At 36.5% G+C, this 20118-nt stretch overlaps 1 protein-coding gene and 1 long non-coding RNA gene across 3 annotated transcripts; one reads left to right on the forward strand and one right to left on the reverse strand.

Annotated features, from left to right (window-relative positions):
- Nucleotides 1-4283: 4283 nt before the first annotated feature.
- LOC145817755 (putative disease resistance RPP13-like protein 1) lies at nucleotides 4284-8528 on the reverse strand. Its single transcript, XM_082912761.1, has 2 exons — nucleotides 7611-8528; nucleotides 4284-7496 (listed from the first exon to the last, which is right to left on the reverse strand). Exons 1-2 carry the CDS (start codon nucleotides 8526-8528, stop codon nucleotides 4284-4286), a joined length of 4131 nt encoding a protein of 1376 aa, XP_082768887.1.
- A 5464-nt stretch (nucleotides 8529-13992) lies between these two features.
- LOC114296309 (uncharacterized) lies at nucleotides 13993-15204 on the forward strand. 2 transcript variants are annotated; one of them, XR_014360407.1, is made up of 3 exons: nucleotides 13993-14183; nucleotides 14337-14391; nucleotides 14490-15204. It is a non-coding gene; the product is annotated as an uncharacterized LOC114296309 (long non-coding RNA). The 2 variants fall into 2 exon arrangements; XR_014360406.1 differs by lacking the exon at nucleotides 13993-14183 and having other exon boundaries at nucleotides 14245-14391.
- The last annotated feature ends 4914 nt before the right edge of the window (nucleotides 15205-20118 follow it).

A 20118-nucleotide genomic window follows, 5' to 3' on the forward strand; every position in this document is an offset into this window, starting at 1 on the left:
TACAAAGGAAAATGGGATTCTATGGTAATCAACCTCTATATCACAACCCCTAACACCTTGTTTCAAAATCAATTCACCCCCAAGAGGTGACACTACACAAATAGGAGATACTAACTGTGCTAACTCCAACTCCAAAACAGATGCAAATGCAGCAGACACAAAGGAATGGGATTCACCCGTATCAATCAAAACATTAGCAACCGAGTTGCAAAACAAGAAGGTACCTCTCACAACTGATGGTGCCGGCACAAGATCCTGCGCGGTAACAGCGTACAGGCGCCCAGACGACCTCTGATCAACCTGCTCACCCCTAGGAGCATAAGATTGCTGTACCGACTGGGACGATGAAGCCCCCTGATTGGCCCTCGAGGCCTGACCCGACTGAGCTGGCTGCTGACCCTGAATCGGCCTCAAACCAGTTGCACCAGGTGTGCCACCCAACTGCGGGCAATACCTCTTCATATGCCCTGGCTGACCACATTGATAACACGAGAGTGGCTGGCCTCTACCCTGACTCTGGCTCTGAGATCGAGCCGAAGATGATGCTGCCCTCTACACTCCTCCCCTCTGAGGACAAACTGGAGACTTGTGGCCCAGCTGGCCACACTTGAAACAGGTAATGTCTCCTTGACTGCCTTTCCCCGAACTAGCACTCGGCACAGGAAAAGTCGATCTAGAAAAGCTACCCTGAGACTGCTGAGGATTAAAACCCTTCTGTCTCCTACCATCACTCTGACCATCCTGACTCCTTTTGGAGCCCTTCTGTCTTTCCTCCTCTTCCTGCATCATAATTTCCATGTGGGCTGCAACATCAACCATACGCCCATAATCCCGAATCATAGTTCCCCCAACTCTCAACTTGAGGCCACGCCTCAACTTCTTCTCAAACTCAATACAACGGCGTTCCTCAGACGCCACCAACTCAGGTGCAAACCTGGACAAACTAGTAAATGCAGCCTCAAACTCGGCCACTGAAGAACTCGACTGCTTAAGCTGACAAAACTGGTCTCTCAGCTTCTCCCTCACTGCTGGAGATAAGAACTTCTCCTGGAAAGCATTCACAAAAGCCTCCCATGTACCTCCTATACGACCCTTAGTAAACTTCCACCACTGACCCGCATCCCCCTTCAACTGGAAAGATGCCAAGGTCACTTTCAACCCCTCGTCTTCGATGCCAAGCATCTCAAACGTCTTCGTTGTCTGTTCGAGCCATTCATCTGCCTTAAGCGGCTCTTTAGGATCACCAACAAATTCATCCGGGTTAGACCGAAAGAACTCCCTCTTCAGAAAGGAAGGTCCTGCATCTGCAACAACATCCCGAGCTTGATTCTCAGCTCTGAGAATGCCTACTGACTCCCTGAATGCCCCTGCTATCTCTCGGGCTAGAGCGCCCATAGCCTGCTGGCCTACTGGCTCGGCCACATTGGCCTGGCCAATACCCTCCTGAACTGCCGGAATCTCCTCTGGCACAGGCACCTCCTGCCTACCCGGCCTACCACGCCTACCGCGTCCTCGTCCTCGTCCTGACATCCTAATAAAGGAAATAAAGACATTAGCACATTAATAAATGTACCGAAGCTAAACACTCGCGTCCTAATGCATTGGACAACAATAATTCATTCCACGTAAGCACATAATCACATAAGCACCTACGAATTTCATTCCCGGATAATGATAGTCCCAATGCGTTACTATAGTTCCGGTTGGAAGCAGCAGTGATCAAATGCCTTTCCAACAAGACTACTAGAAACTCAAGGGTCCAATCAACATCCTAGAAACTACATTCCATACCCACATAATCACATAAACATACAACATTACACTAAGTCTCTATCAGACGTGACGAACCCATTGTGATACTAATCACTTCCCACGTACCCAAAGTATTCAAACCCCGTACGCTCTGATACCAAGTTGTAACGCCCTCAAAATAAACCCAATATATGTATATCATCAACATACATTATTTATAGAAAACAATCTATTAATTCATTCATCAGAGTATTACTAAATAAAAACATTACATGTAACATCAAATTAAATGCCCTATGGGCTTACATCTTTCCAAGCCAACACTTGGACACAAATTATGAGTTCTAACTCAAATACAATTAAAGCCCTAGGCTTGATTATTTATCAAATAAAAACAAACTACTAAAGATAGTCTTCAAATTTCAAATCCTTCCATGCTAAGTCCTGGGAGGTAGCTTATCACCTGGACCTGAAAATGATGTTCCCATAAAGGGTGAGCCACAGCCCAGTAGAAATATACTAAACCACATATAAGCAATGAATAAAGCAATAGCATTCAACAGATGGTTAACCAAGACAATCAATTACTTCATTTTACAGTCTCATGACACTATTGTCTAAGATACGTTTTACTTTCCAACTTTATCAACATGGCTCAGAACCTGGCCAAACTTACAACAGTGAAATATACATATCATATTTACATCCTTCCAATATCAACAAACAAATGAGACTCAAGCTCAAATCAAAACACTTCATACTTCCAGATTGATACACATTTTAGTGCTGTATCAATAAAACACTTCTATATAAATAAGCACACATAAAAGTGATGCTAATGGAGTCCATCCCCTATCTCCTCCCAAACAAAATCCGGTTTAGAGGTCCATCCCCTATCTTCCCCTAAACCGTGGAGTACATCCCCTATCTCCTCCCACACAAAACAATGTATGCAAATGCAATGCTCAATCAATACACGTATTTTCTGTATCAATGCAATAGTCAAAATTAATGACTTAACCAATGTGATTAGTTTCAGTTATTCCTAATCCACATGCAATGTCTACAACAATCACGACTATCCTCCACCGATAGCCCAAAACAGTTATTTCTAAACTGAAAATAACTATGTCAACAATTCAATAGACAAATGATTCAAATTATCCAACTACGCCATTTAATCAATGAATTCCCCAATTCCATGAATTAATTATACAAATTAATTTAATAATACAACTAGGGTTTTTCCCAAAATTTACCAAAGTATCCCCAACATATCAAAATACCAAAACTTAGAACAAAACCTATAAAATGGAGTAGGAAATCCCTACCTCGAAGAAAACAACCCAAATGGTGAAGACAGAGATGAGTGCCCAAATACCAATGTGCTCCAAATCACCAAATGTTCAGATTAAATGAAAGCCCTCGACTCCCTCTATATTTTTAATAAAGCAACTAGGGTAGAAACACCCTCTAAATAGATCAAACCTAAGAAAGAAGGTGAGTAGGGAGAGAGAGGAGTCGGACCTAGGGTTTGGAATCAAAAGAAGATGAAAAAGACTGATCAAAACCCGCTGCTGTGTATATAAACTGGACAGGCTCGCTCGAGTGAATACTTGGTCGCTCGATCGACCAGACACAGAGAAGCTACGCTCGAGCCAAGGAAGCCTTGCTTGAGCCAACAACCCGAAAGCTTGCTCGACCGAAAGAAAACTCGATCGAGCGAAGAACTCAAACCCTCAAGTCTGTAACCCGACACACGCTCGAGCGAAGGAACTATCGCTCGAGCGAAGAACGAACTAACTCGCTCGAGCGAAGAAAAGCTCGCTCGAGCCAAGAATGCAAAGCCACAGGTCCAAATCATACGCAAACTCTCGCTCGAGCTACCAAATCCCGGCTCGAGCGAAGAACCAAAAACAACATCTCGCTCGAGCGACAAACTCCTCGCTCGAGCGAAGATCCAAAATTCTGGACAGCAACACTTGGTTTCTAAACCCAACTAACCTGAAACAAACCTGTCCAACACATCCTATAAGTCCAAATGAGAAAATAAGGGACAACAACAACAATTATACAATGACAGAATCTACGGAACCTAAGTCCAGATACAATAATCAAATGGGAAAAGACCAATAATCAAATGGGAAAAGACCGGGGTCGCTATACATCGGTCTTAATGGAAAAATTATGGTTTAATTTTTTGAATTCAAAAGGTCTACATTGAGATTTTCTTGTTCTTAAAAGATGTGTACAAGAAATTTTTCTATATGATATTATAGGTGTTGTTGGATGTCTATTATAGTCATTTTTATTTAAAATATAATTGTCATTAAATTAATATTTCATTAAATTTATGCATTGAGCTAATTAGATATGTAAAAATAGAATTTTCCCTCTTACGATTCAAAAGAGGTAGATAGTAAACTCTCAATTGTTATGAAAATCTGAGATGATATTGGTATGAAAAAATAAATACTAAATAAAAATGGTATGACAGATTTTGTGTTTGTTAGTTTGTACCTTGCAGTAGGCTACCTAAGATCTACATGGGGAATGTATTGGATGATGGGCCAATATTCTTCCCCCTTTTCACACTTTTGTTTCAGTATTGGATTACATTGCCCGATGTCCAGTGACAAAAGCAAGGGAGGGAGTCCTTGTTCTGGAAAGGTCATAAGCTCAGGGCAATCCCAGATCTGTAGATGCAAAAGAGAGGGAGGCAACCCTTCATTTGGAAAGGACACGAGCCTAGGGTAACCCCAGAATTCAAGTGTTTGGAGAGAGGTGAGGTTTTGAAACTCCTCATAAGAGAGTCTTTCCAGATTTGGGAAGTGGAGGATGGTCAAATTGAGAAGAGAGGTGGGCAGGAACATCCCTTCTTCTGGAAAGGACACCGTATCTCTCCACGGCCAATCTCGGCCTTGAAGTTGGAGTGTTGTAAGAGAAGAGAGTTTGTACAAACCCCACTTTAACGGAAGTGGAAGTTGACCGACGTCGTCCCCTCTCAAATTCCCGATTTCAAGTGAAGTGATGTTGGTGGGGAAACTCCCTTCCTTGACAAAGTAGGAGACCATTCCTGCTCTGCATTTATATAAACACAGCTTTTGAAGCGAACTGAGTTGGTTCATGTTGTTGTTGTTCTCATCATGACCACCAAGTGACAGGGGCTCCAGATTATAACAATAGTTTATCTGCAATTCACTGAGATTCCTGAGATTATTGGCTTCAGGTAAAGATTTGAGACTCCCACAAAATTCGATACAAATAGTTTCAAGAGATGGACAGTCAATTTTGATCCCTTCCGCTACAAAAAGTGACTCCAGATTTTCACACAACTCAATCCCAAGTTGTTTTAGTGTGGATGGTAGCCCACCTCTTGACAATAAATATGTGAGTGATGCACATTTAGAAACCAGCAACTCTTGCAGATTATTGAGTGTCATCAACTTGGGTAGCGACTCCAAAGCATCACAATTTGAAACCCTAAGTTCTCTCAGCATAGATGGCAAACCTTTCATTGGAAAAGAGATAAGACTTGCACAATGGTGGATTCTAAGCACCCCAAGAGATGTGTATGTGTGCAGATCTTGTGGCAATTTCTTCAGCATTCCACACTCTTCAATTGTTAAATACTCGAGTCTCGTCATGCAAGGCAGCCCCTCATGTTGTTGCTTTTTCCAACCTTCTCCTCCTTTTTCTTGCTCTTCTTCAAACAAGCAAATGACTTTAGGGCAATGAGAAATCTTCAAATGGCAGAGGCAAGGGAGACATACTTGTATTCTCACCTTATTCCGCCACAATGTTTTGAGTTCTTGGCAGTTACTAATGTCCAATTTCTCGAGTCCCATCAAATCTTGAGTAAACCATGTCGGTAGGAACGCCAGTTTTTCAATATCAGAAATGCTCAAGGCAATTATTGAAGTCAAATGGTTAGGCATTTCATTAGCCAGTAACTCTTCATCAGTTGTGCTTGGATCACAGACGGAGTTGAGAACTGTAACATGGCTTTCTCTTGGGAGAATAACATTATTCATTGACAAGGACGCGAGTGATGGTTGAATGAGGCTCGAAACATCAATCAACAACTGCGGACAACCATCAATTTTGAGAGAATTGAGACAAGGAAGATCATTTGGTAATCTTCCAACAAGTTTGGGACAATTTTTTATGGAAAGCTCACTGAGATGACCGAACGGCTGAACTCCCTCTGTTTCAAAAGCGGACCATTCCTCCCATTCTGGCATAAACTCAAAGCTCAGTCTCTCTAGAGAAAGGAAAGGTTTGGCACCACACTGCTGCCCATAGAACTCACAACCCAAGCGCTTTATTGCACTCATTCCTTCAATGTAAAGGTCTTTACGCAAGGGTAGTTGTCCAAGTGGTGGCAAAGATCTGCAACATTTGCTACCTTTTAATTGCATGAACACCATTTTGGAGAACGAAACATCTCCAACCCAGTTTGGAAATTTTGTACTGCCATACCATTTGATGGTGAGTCGTTCCAACAATTTGAAAGGTCTCATCACATCTAGCACATCCCTCTCAACTATGTCATTCTGTGAATGGTGAGATTTACCCCATTCTAGTGATAACTCTTTTAACTCCTCCTTAGACATAAAATTGGCCTCCCTTGCATCCTTAACACCACTGACATTCTCCAGTCTTGATATGTGTATTGCCCCTCGAATGTGCGATAGGTTTTTCAACTCTCCTATTTTACGCCCACAGTCTTTACCCACCATAAAATTTGACAATGTTTGGAGATTAGTTAATTTACCTATATGTGGCGACATCTCTTCTGATGATGGAATATGCACTCCAGTCATGTCAAAATGGCGCAAGTTCACTAGCCTCCCTATGTTTGGAGGCAACTTCCGAAGTCGACGACAAAATTTCAAAAACAAGACTTGTAAATTGTAGAGAGTTACTACCGTGTCAGGTAACCTTGTAATCCCAGAACAGGATACATCAAGGTACCTCAAATGCTTTAGATCTCCAATGGAATCTGGTAGTTCATCCATGCTATTATAATGTAAACGCAACTCACATAAGCATTTTAACTTTGGCAACAAATCATGAAACAAGTACCTCGTTGCATGGAAACTCAGTGGAAAAAACTGTAAGAATGTTCGTAAGCATTTGGCATCATCAAAAACTTTCAATTTTTTGATTCCATCAATGTAGTTACCAACATAAGATGCATGTCGAGCTTTGACAGAAATCTTGCTCTGCCTGCCACCTTCTAAATTATTTTCCAACCTAAAACATTTGTCCCCTGCGACATCTTGAGCCAAATCATTGATGAGGTCATGCATTATGAATAGGGATTTGTTACCACTTAACGGTTGAAAAAATGATCTTGACACCAATTCATGAAAATACTTGCGGCCTAAATCTTCCATTTGGTCTCCACCTTTTGGTTGCTCAATTAAACCTTCAGCCATCCATAGCAAGACTAATTCATCCTCCGTGAATCCGTAGTCCTTTGGGATAATTGCACAGTAGGAAAAGCACCTCTTCAACTGGACAGGGAGATGAAGGTAGCTCAATTTCAATGCTGTGAGAATGCCACTTTCCTCATTCCATATATTGTTGTTTAGTATCTCTATCCATTCACGTTCTTCTTGTTTACAGCACAATAAGCTGCCAAGAGCCCTCGCTACCAAAGGTAAGCCTTTGCACCTGTTCTTAACAATTTTCTTACCAATTGATTCCAATTCTTTGTATTCCTCAATATTTCTGTTCTGAAATGCATGTTGGGAAAAGATTAACCAACAATCGCCATACAATAAGTTGTGCTAATTGTGATATTTATCCATTCCCATCTGCTTTGCAACACCTCTGTCTCGCGTTGTCACAATGATTTTACTTCCAGGTGCTCCAGCTCCAAATGGGGATCGTAACAAATTCCATCCATCACGTCCATAGTCCCACACGTCATCTAGGACAAGCAAAAACTTTTCCCCTGCCAACGTTTTGCTAAGTTGAACTTGAACCTCATTTAAGTTACTAAAATTACATGAACCGTGAGTGAACGACTCGAGAATTGCCTTTGTTATCCTCGTAACTTCGAAGCCATCAGATACACATACCCATGCTTTTAGATTGAAATGATTTTCCACTCGGTCATCATTGTAAATGTGCTGAGCTAGTGTAGTCTTGCCAATCCCACCCATTCCTACAATAAGAATTACATCAAAAAAGTTTCCAGCAGGAGCATCCGCAAGCAGCAATTCGATAATTTGCTTGATGTCTTCATCTCTGCCATGAATGTGAGGCTCCTTCAAACATGTAGTTTGTGATCTCTGCCGTAAATCTGTAGACATCCTCCCAACAAGTCTGTTATCTAAACCAAGTTCTTTTCCTTTCGTAGCGACTTCTTGTAATTGACTAGTAATCTCAATTAGCTTTGACCCATTTTTTAAATTGAATGGAACAATATCGGAGAGGCGTGGAAACTTAGCTGGTCTTCTTTTGATCGTCATCTCGTCTGCCATTAGCTTCCTTTCGAGATCGTCAGTGGCAAAATCATCCAATATGTCATCTGCATCGTAAGCCAAATGGTAAACCTCTTCAAGCCACTTTTTGATATCCTTGTGGTATATCTGTTTGTTCTCTGCATCAACCAACAGAGTCTCTAAATCCTCTAATGCCTTCTTCAGATTCTGGATGCCAGTGCCAACGTCCACTGTGCTCACTAAGTTGCTAAAATAAGAGGACAATTTATCAACCATAGCTTGTATGAATGGAGAGATAAAGATCCCAAATACATCCATGGTGTTTGTTCTGAAAGAAGGAAAGGTAAGAAATTGAAGAGCAGTTTTACGGCAAAATACAGATAAACAGACTTTGGTGGTAAAGGTAAGAAATTGAGTCAAAATGAGGGTGATGCTATGGTACATTTAGATGTACCATACATTTAGTTATGAACTTATATGATTTTATGTCATAATCAATATCATATTAGTCATAATCACTATCATATTGAGTCATAACTTAGTTATATTCAGTTACTTATTTATACCATATTATCTCATAACCAGATCGTAACTAAATTACTTAAATAATTGAACTCTCAAATAGGCAACCGGCTACACTGGTTAGAAGGGGAAACAAAATTGAATCAGTCATGTTTGGCCCTCTTGTTGGCTCTTCTCCTCCCTCTTCTCTTCCGCCATAGCTGAAGCTTCCAAGGACCACCAGCCTCGTCGGCGATCCGGGCTTCAGCCATGTCGACATCTTCTTCGCAAGCTCTCACTCTTTGGACGTCTCCACCATCGGTTCATTCTAGTTGTTCTTCATCAATCGCAACGATCTTTGTTCTTCATCGATCTCGAGGCTAATCGAACTCGAACTCAATCTCTCTCGCTATTAGCTCCCATTTGAGTTTGCAAATCGCAAATCCGAAATCGAGTTTGAATCAGATCAAATCTATCTTGCTCTTTATCTCAGGTACATTTTTCAGAAAATAAAAAAAATTCATGTATTGTCTTTCATATATTTTTTTCTTAGATTTCATTTGCTAATAAATGAAATATATATATATATATATATATGGTGGTTGCAAAAAAACAAATTTGTTAGATTTCATTTGAGTTGTAAACTAGTTTATATTCAGATTTTGAAGCTCGTTTAGTGTACATTTTCCTGTGGTGCTGTAATCGAAAGTTATATTTGAATTGTTGTCCTCTTGATCTGATCAATTGTTGGATTTGATATGTTATACAGAGAGTTTTTGTAAGTAATTTTATTGTCTGATTGCTTATCAATTGTTAGATTGGTGATTGATTGCTCTATTATATTGGATGAGATTCATAGAGAAAGCTCATCAGTTTGATTTTATTTGAATTAGAATGGAAGATGAAGAGTAAGGGGGAGGAAGAAAAAAGAAAACATGGATTGATTCAAGTTGAAACCTTGGCACAATGTTTTTCTGATCCAGTTAGAACTCAGAGCAAACCTAGTTTTCTTCATCTATAACCATGTATATAAATTATTAAAAGAAATTATAGCATGAACTAATTAGTAGAGATAAATCATGTAGAATATCAATTCTTTTAAAAACTTTACCTACATTGAAGTTCTTTGTGGGAAAATTCCATGTAAATGGTAGATCCCAGTTGTAACTAAGTTCTAAAATATCAAATGCAGGTTTATCATTCATATATGATAATCTATACTATTTTAAATTAATTCTTGTTTTTTCTTTGAATGCAGAGACTAAAAATAAAAAATAAAATAAGAATCTCGTTGTTAAAGTAAAGTTTAGAACTTGAAATTTTTATATTGAATGTACGTCTTCTTGAATTTGGATCAGAACTGAGTGCAGAGTTGTTTGTAACGATTAATTTATTTGATAGGAGCAATAATCTGCAGAGAATTAGTTTAGAATTTTAATTGACATGGTTGTAATCAGTTCAGAAAATACTCTTTTAAGTGGGCTACCTTGTTAGAGACTCTGTATTTACTATTTAGGTGCGCGGTAGTTGTGCAAATAATGGGAGCAATATCATGGCTGGTCTTGGCAGCATATTGTTTGCCATGATATGACCAAGTAGCTGATTACTGCAATGCATGTTATTACTAGAGAAAGGGACTTTGCAGTGACTATAGAAAGGCTACCTTTGTCTTGGGGATCACTAATTGGTTATTGTCATGACTTCTTTTGACTGCATTGTAGTGTAGTAGGTACTCCGTTGTTTTAGGGATCATACTAGTGTATGTACTCCATTGTCCCAGCTTTGAATTACTACCTACGAGCAGTTCAAATGGCATGGCAGTTGTTGTTTCCTTACCTTTTTAAAAAAGTAAAAAATAAAAAATGATCGACGTTAGTTTTTTTCTCAAAGATGATCTTTTTAGAATTATATTTGAAATCTAGTTTGAAACATTGATTGGTTATCTAATTAGAAATAGGAAAAGCAAATCTGACAAGATTGTTGTCTGTTAACAATAGCACCGTATTTGCAGCCAATAAAATAAAGTTAATAGCACCATATTTGCTAATAATGGGCATTTAGTACAACAATATTTTTATGTAGCTTTTTAACTTTGTGATTGTGATATTTGCTTTTTTCTTGAACTGCAGTATCATTCAAAGTGTTGAAGTTTGTAATGTGGATTGTGAATGTATATTTGATCCAATGCCACCAAATTTTTTTGTTTTTGTTTTTGGTTTTTGCTAGATGCATTCTTGAACTCTTGAGGATAAGATGTGATCATTATGGTTACCACTGCTGGCAAAGGATGCAATATCAGGATTGTCTTTCTTGGAGAAAGATGTTAATTTTGTAGTTTTTTGACAGAAAAAAAGATCCTTAGAATACATGGGGTATGTATATAATAAATATAAAATATCTATGTAGACTATTTTATTTCTAGGCTTATTTGACAATTCGTTAGTTGAGTTATTACAATAAACATGTTTATATAAATGGTGGTGGTCTCAATCATAGTTACCAAGAAACTGAGTTGGGGATGGAAAAGGCTTTTTTAGAACCACATTTCTGAGTTATGATCTCCAAAAGTATGGCCCTTTTGGTGCTGCGTGTTTTGACTTCTTTGACTAGGGTCAAACTTGGAAAAAACTCCTCTTTTGGGGGGTGGGGGGCAGTTTTCTCAAACTTTGTAAAATCAAATTTTAGGATTGATTTATGCAAAATCTAGCAAGTAAGGGTCAAATTCCACGAGCTGTGGGTCTCAAAACCAAGCCACAAGAAATAACAAAGTAAGGCTAAAATAAAATCTCAAAATCTTAAGTTTCAGTTCTTCAAAGACATCCTTAAAAAGAGTAATTACAACCCTATATATAAGTAGCCAAGGAAGTTACTTCCTTATGAAGTACTTTGGAATAGAAAAACCACAAAATAACAAGAAGTGGACTAGTGGTAGACATACAATGCAACCACTCCATAACAAGCTAGTGACACATGATGTTCATGCAAACATTCAATGGCAAGTGACATGGTTTTGCATGTAGCCACCTATTAACATGTGTCCTACATGCAACCATCGCACTAAGAAATAGGTGACGTGCTGCTTACAAACAACCACCTCAATAACAAGCTGTGTACAACATAATGCACCTTCTCATTAGTTTTAAATTTGTGATACTTCTGTTGATTTCTTCTCTCAAGTTATTGTCACTACAAAAAATTAAGGTGTTAGAAACCAAAATTTAGGGACAAAATTATTTTTTAGAGACCAAATAATTTTGTTGGAAAAGTGTCGTCATTATAATTTTAGCAACAAAAATTGGACATTAGTGATGAATTATTATCCTTTTGGGATCAAATTTTTTGTCTCAAAAAATAAATCATTTTGAGACCAAATTATTTTGTCCCTAAAAGTCTATTTATTAGTGACATTTTCAAAATTTTGTCGCTAAATGCCTTATTTTTTACTTTTCGGGACGACCTTTTAGCAACTATCCTCATGAAGATGGAAATTGGTCTTTAAATGTCTTTTACAACAAAATTTTCACTTTTAGAGACCAAAACATTTGGTCTCTAAAACTTTTATATGTTGTAGTGTGCCTACCATCTTTTGATTTTGCCATAGCTGATTCCACTTGTTCAAATGTTTGTTTGGGTTCTTATGTTTGAATTCTGAATTTTTTTAAGACCTATAGGGAATTGAATATTTGAGGGCTTGCATCTTTTTTCTTTTGTTCTAAACTTGGCAAGTTGGTAAATACATAGTACTTTTAGATTAAAAAATGTCTTCTCCAAGCAAGAGTTGCGTCATCACTACCTAAGGTACTAAATTTGTATCTTTTAATTTTTAATTTTTGCAAGGTGGGTTTTTATTTTATTTTTATTCTCTCTTATGTTCTTGGGTTTGATGATGGCAAATACCTGTTAGTTTATGTGATGCTGCATAGTTTGATGTTGGATATCCTATGAATGGTGTTGCTTAGTCACATAAAATTGTGTATGTGGAATCATAGAGTATGATTACTGTTGCTTTGTTGCATAAATATTAGTTTGACATGACTTGGCTGTATTGATTGCCATATTCTCATGAGATCCGTGGTTGGTCCTTGGAAAATTTACTTGTTCATGACTTATGCAATATATGATTTGGAAGGATTGCAATTCTTGATCTGGTCTTGATAGATAGCATTACCATTGCTTGATTTTGTTAGTAGTACGAGCTCGTTTGGTAAAGAATACCATTGTGGAATTGTGCACTCCCAAGGGCAGCCCTACGATTTCCATTAGGCGTGTTTTTTTCACTTGGTTTGGTAAGATATTGTTGACTAGCGTTTGAATTACTGTCTCATTTTCTCCATTGCTTCTACGGGACCTTTCAAGCTTAATGGTGTTCCTCTTAGACATGTAAATCAATCTTATTTGATTGATACTTCGACCAAGGTGAACATCTCTGGCGTCAATGTTGAAAAGTTTTTTTTTTTTTTTTGGAACTGGACAATGTTGAAAAGTTTGATGACAAGTATTTTGCAAAGCAAGTCGAGAAGAAGAAAAAGAAGGGAGAAGGCGAGTTCTTTGAGGCAAAGAAAGACATTTGCTTATAATCCTTTACTAAATTGTGAAAAAGGCATTAAATTTTTGTTGTTTTTTTGGACTTATTTAGTTTAAATATTTTTTTGCACTTATTTGGCTTAGATTTGTTTGTTATTACATCAAGCTACCTTCTTTAGTTAAATTCTTTGGCTTGTACTATATTTTAGAATCTTGGCAAACGGGGCCTCATAATTGTGTTGAATCTTTCAGTGCATATCTTCTGAAATGCTACGCTTTGGACAAAATATTGATTGTAATTTTTCTCATATTTCAGAATCAAGGAGAAAAAAAAAGTGGCGTTTTTTCAAAAAACGTCATTTAGAACGCCACTAAATGACGTCATGTGTTAGTTTGTGATGGAAATGTAAGCGGATGTAAAAGATTTTGCGGCATTTTAAAAAACACCGTCTAATAATTTTAATGACGGTTTTCAAACATTGTAAAGCTATTGCGGCGGTCATATCAACGACAAAAATTTTAAACATTGTTGTAATATTTTACAGCATTTTCAGGCTTTTAGCGACATTTTAAAAAACACCACTACAACTCAAATTTCTTGTAGTGTTTCTAATGATAACACAAAACAAAGGGAAGGGTTATGCTGTAATACACATCTTTATTTTCGGTTGTATGGATGGGATGGAAGACAATACGTACGAGCGGGTATGTGTTTCATGGTCCAGTACAATTTTTTGTACGGTGTTCATTACATTATGTTTGAACTTATTAATGATATTTTGTTATTATGGTATTTTTAGGTGCCGCAAGGTCAATCCTATTATTTTCCGTGTATGGATGGGACACAAGAGAGCGCATTGCAAATGGTGGACAAAATTGGAAGCTCATCTTTCAGTGAATCAGGAATGGCGAATAGGTTTTGAACAGATTCGGAACAGATTATATTTGGTTTTGAACAGGTTCTGAAGAGGTTAATTTTAGGTTTTGAACAGATTCTGAACAGGTTTATTTCAGATTTTGTATTTCAGATTCTGAACATGTTAATCTGGTTTTGAACAGGTTTTGAACAGGTTCTAAACAGGTTAATGTGGTTTTGAACAGGTTTTGAACAGGTTCTGAAGAGGTTAATTTCAGATTTTGAACAGATTCTGAACAGGTTAATTTCAGATTTTGTATTTCAGATTATGAACATGTTAATCTGGTTTTGAACAGGTTTTGAATAGGTTCTGAACAGGTTAATGTGGTTTTGAACAGGTTTTGAACAGGTTCTGAAGAGGTTAATTTCAGATTTTGAACAGATTCTGAACAGGTTAATTTCAGATTTTGAATTTCAGATTGTGAACAAGTTAATCTGATTTTCAGATTCAGATTCTGAAGAGGTTAATCTGAATTTCAAATTCAGTCAATTTGTGTAGAATGACAGATTCAGAAGCAGAATCACAGGTTGATTGTTTGAAGCAGAATGACAGGTTCAGCAGAATGAAGTTCAGAATGATGCAGTCCAGAATAAAGCACTCCAGAATTGAAGCTCAGAATGATGCAGTTCAGAATTACATGAAGTTCAGAATGATGCAGTCCAGAATTTCAGAATGATGCAGTCCAGAATGAAGCAGCATGGCTGTGCACTATTGAAGAAGCATTGAGCAGTCCAAAATGAAGCATTTGGTAATAATATGTAATCTGTTGCTGGATATATGTAATCTTTTGCTGGATAATATGTAATTTTTTGGAGTTGTTATAGATTATGAATGTCTAAGTAGCATGGTAAGAGATTACATATTATTAGTAACATTTGGCTGTAAGTAGCATAGATTATGAATGTCTAAGTAGCATGGTAAGAGTTAAATTGAGGTCAATATGATGATTGTTGAACAGAGGTTATAGAAATAAATTTAATGGAATTGAGTTTTGCAGTGTTGTCCATCGAAGCTGAAGCTTAAGAAATAAATTTTATTTTGGGTTTCAAGTACCTATATCCTTCTGTTTTCTGTTTAAATGTTTTAATGATTTCATGAATGAAGATGATGGTGAGTTGAATTTAACAATTGTTAGCAGTTATTTATTAGATCAATTAATAATATGGACATTCTTGGGGAAAAAATGACAGTTTGGGTACTAACATGGTGATTCTTGTGCCTTTTTTCTAATAAATTCTTTTACAGGATATGACAAATATAACACTCATGAACCTCCCCACCTTTCCACTTTACTGCCAAAATTTGTCACCACACCACTTTTCCTTAAAAAAGTAATGTTAGAAAGCAGCCAACAAGCTCTGATAATAACACCTGAAACAAAACCTTAAAAGAAGCCAAGTGAAGGAACTATCAGTTGTGCTATGTTATCTATGCACAGAAAAGTAGATTTCTTTAATGCCATGTTTGATTTACTAGAGTAAAAGTTTCTTTAGTCTCCTTATAGGATGACCACTCAATTACAATGGTGAATAATTATTTCATAATTCAACATGTCCATTATAGAAATTCAAGAAATTCAACATGTCTGGTATAAAGTCAACAAGTCCAACAAGTCCATTCAATCCATAATAATACATGTTTGGTATAAATTCAACATGTCTGACATCATAATCCATAATCCATTCAATTCAACATGTCCATTCATAATCATCATGTCCATCATAATCCATAAATTCAACAGGTCCATTCAATCCATAATCCAACAAGTCCATTCAAGTCCATTCAATCCATTCAATCAACATGTCTGGTATAAATTCAACATGTCTGACATCATAATTCAACAAGTCCATTCAATCCATATAAGAAATTCATAATTCAATCCATATATGTCTGACATCATAATTCAACAACAAATTCAACAATAATTTCAACCTATCAACAGTAATTGAAAATAGAAGTCCATTGAAGTTATAAAGTTCATTCAATCCATAAGGACATACATCAAGTCCATTCAATCCATAAGTACATCCATCAAATTTCCCAAAAGCTATGAACTCAGTAGTTTACATTATAAAATATAAAACAATACAAAATACAATGACATAAAGCACGACATTCAATTTCTTCTCCATCTTTCGAAGCCTTCTACCATGCTCCTGAAATTCATTATCCATCTCATAAACCCTTGTGCTTGGATCGTTAAATTCTTCGCTTCTTATAAATGTATGAGGTGCAACATTGGAGATCACGTCGTAGTCATCATCATCTACGAACTTGAAGTGATTGCAGTGTTCCTCACTATTCTACAATGCATTACAATCAGTTAATCAAATCAAGCTAATAAATTTGCAAACAAATTTCCATAGTACTTACATATTTTGATGGACACACAAAGTACACATGCCCTTTATTTCCATTCTGATTGGTTCGCACAAAATCTTGGTATCAATCTTAAGTAGCTATTGTTACTAGAGGAAGAAGCCATTTTGTAATCTGCATACAAAATAGAAGATAAATATATATATACATACATTAGTAAACATAGCTACTATGAATTAATAACTTAGAGATGAGCTTTTAGATGAATATCTGGGCTGAGAATGAGATTAGGGTTCAAGGGCCAAAACATTTGCTACAATACAAGATAAATATATATATATATATATATATACATACATTAGTAAACATATTAGATTAAGCCATAGATTTTAACTCAAGACAACATTGAACTTGTGCTTAGCTAAACTTGTTATTTTGACAAGAACAGTAAATAAAAAACAAAAATCAACATAATCAAGACCTTAACTGCTATCCCATAATGCCCAAATTCAACAAGAAATTCAAAATCAATTTCTAAATCAAGTATAATCAAGTCCAGAATCAAGACCATTATAGAAATTCAAGAAATTCAACATTTCTGGTTTTAAACTATGAACAAGTCTAGAACCCATAGAAGTCCATAACCTGTTCCGAATCTGTTCAAAACCCGTTCGATTATAGAAACCTGTTCCGAATGAACAAAAATCTGTTCTGATAAATGGATAGATTCAGAATCTGATTTAGAACAGCTTTTGAACAGATTCAGAATCTGTATAGTGGAACCAATGAACAAAAATAATTATAGAAACCTGTTCTAAATCAAATTCCATTCAACCCGTAGAAGTCCATTCAAGAAATTCAAAATCAAGTATAATGAAGTCCATAATCAAGGCCATTATAGAAATTCAAGGCAAAACCCACAATGCCCAAACCCTAACAAACAATCATAACCCTAATAATCAATAATTGAGGAATCTGAAAAACATGTTCTACAAATTCAAGCCAAAACCAAAACCCTAACACAAATTTCAAATTTTTTTTTTCTTAGCAATCAAACAGAAACACAAACCCTAGTTTTTGGTTGTGGTACCTTTTTTCCTGCTAGTCGAGGCACAAAACATTTTCCTTATATTTTTGGTAATAACAGCCACATGCATCCACATACATTCACTTCAACTTGCCTTATTCAAAAATTTAAAATTACACATCACAAACAAGAAGAAACGAAATTTAGCATACATTCTAGAAGAAACTATTTAACATTGATTTTTTTTTTAATTTTCTTAAAGAATATATTGTATAAATTGATAAAATATTTAACTATTGTTTTTTTTTTTAATTGTATTAAAGACTCCTATATATAAATCCACAACAATTGACAAATTAATGTTTATAAATTATAAATCCAGAATGGTACACCAAAAGTTAGTGGTATGCTCATTATAACTAACTGATACACAACTACTTCACCTAAAATTCCGATCGAATATGACAAACTTAACCTTCTAAGTTGGAGACAATTCGGAAGAGACATACAAACTACTAGCTTTTCCTTTGAAACTTATAATCAAACATGAAGAGTGAATTGATTGCAATATTACCTGACTACTATCCCCATCCACAAGATCACTCGTGGCAATTCTACGCTCATACTTAACCAGAGGCCCTGCTTTTCTTACTTCTACAATCAAATCAAATTAAACCCAAATCAAAATGTGAACATCATGCTAAAGATTATTTAAAAAAAATAAAATAAAAGGACAAAAAAAGAACCTCCTCGTCACGAAGCCAAACTCTCGACTTCTTCCACTTATCTTGTCATAGTGCTTCACTTTATTAGCCACCTCTGATGGAGTCAGTTTTGCACCCCATTTATAGCAGAGATTCTAAAAGAAGAATGAAATCGTAACAAATAAAAAAAATATGAATAAATATATGGAGACTGATTAAGGCAATTCATTTGGGTTCTTTGGTATTTTTCTTAATTGACTTGGGTTATTTTTAGGTATTTGGATTGCTCTAAAACACACCCGCAAGTATAACTTTATACACTGTCCAACTTATAGCAAATAATTAATCAAACTTATAACTTTATAACTTTTTAATTAATCAAACTTCACAGAATTTTTTTGACTTATCCTCCTTGTATAAGTTAAGATCTATTCTTATAAATAAGTGATTTATACCCATCGAATTCTGACTCACACAACTCTAAACCTGGTGTTCATGTGCTTCAAATATATTCAAACTTGGCCACTGTTGGCAAGTGGGAGGAAGTGGTACCCATGTCAATTTAAATCAATCCACAAGATAAATTGATCCTGGCTGTTCTCTGATGAGTGAGGAGGCAGATAGCTTTAAATTTCCACTAGCCACAGTGCCTCATTCAGGTGGAATTTCTGGTAAGTTTTTTGAGGATTATTTGGGCTTTTAGAACATGATGAACATTCTTTGTGCATGATTCATATTGGATAAAATGTTTCTTTGACACTATTTTGCTTTGCAGGAACATTGTTTGTTGGAATGTCAAGCCTAAGAATGTGGGTTCATGTCTAAGGACCCCCAATTTGTGCAAGTAATGCCAGAAGTTAAAAGTCTGTACCCTGTACCCAATTCATCCTTCCTAGCCACCAACACTGACTAATGGAAAACCAACACTTACAGCCTATAGGTATTTAGATAGCTTCAATTTCACTTAGTCACCAATAAAAAAGATCAAATCTTAGTGAAGTAAGAACAGTACAGAAAACCACTATTAATTTCAGCTACTGTTTTCCTTTCCTAAATGATAACAATTAGTTTCATTTGGAACTCATGCAAACCCAAGTTCCCTAACACCAGCAAAGAGGTATCCTAATCCCTTTAGACACTAGACAACAAATTTATGTAGTGGGACGGGCTTCTAGTTTCACATTTTTTCCCCCACTTACTCTAACTCCTGTAATTTATTTGGCTTTTTCTTTGTTTTAAATATTTAGCATCAAAATGGCCTCTCTAAAGGTCATTCCTTTAATCTAAATTATATCACCAAATGAACACTACACACATACGAAAGTCTCTAAGCTTTTGTTACCACAACATGACATCTCGCAAAACCCTAAGCCTTTACACTACCATCCAGAACATATGCTACTGCCCTCAAGTCAAAATCTGTGTTTCTTCAATTTACTGGTGCCAACGTTATGCTTTTTTCCCTGTATCATATACGTTCCAAAAGTAAGATCTATTGGTAATTTACCTATACTTTATGAGATTTAGCCACTGTTGGCTTCCCCTTGAAATCTCAATTCATATTTCCATGCCAAATGTGTAGGAATAGGTCATATGGATGTGAGACGAGAAGTTCAGAAGAATGATAAATGTCGGCTAGAAAGTGGTGATGCAGTTTTGATTCATATCATAATAAACTTCTTCCACTCAAAGGATCACTTTATCCTTAAATTTCATTATTACATGCCACATATACAGGAAGGGAGAATATGGATTTTACACATGGAATGAACATGGATGCTAATTGTCAACAAGATGAGTATACTTCTCTAAAGGTCAATACCATAGTCACTCTGGATTCTACTAATGTTTGCGGAGAGGAGGTGAATGCCAGTGATTACAAACCAGATCCTCTAGAAATCCTTGATCATGTGAAG

The sequence above is a fragment of the Camellia sinensis genome, chromosome 2 (assembly GCF_055761805.1).
Source record: "Camellia sinensis isolate YWXY chromosome 2, ASM5576180v1, whole genome shotgun sequence".
In the NCBI taxonomy this organism is placed as follows: domain Eukaryota; kingdom Viridiplantae; phylum Streptophyta; class Magnoliopsida; order Ericales; family Theaceae; genus Camellia; species Camellia sinensis.

Bases quoted from the DNA above. Each gene is read 5' to 3' on its own strand.
- LOC145817755 (XM_082912761.1), bottom strand. From the start codon at position 8,528: ATGGATGTATTTGGGATCTTTATCTCTCCATTCATACAAGCTATGGTT. The intron at 7,497-7,610 runs GTGACAACGCGA...CATGCATTTCAG, and splicing joins CACCTGGAAGTAAAATCATT to AACAGAAATATTGAGGAATA.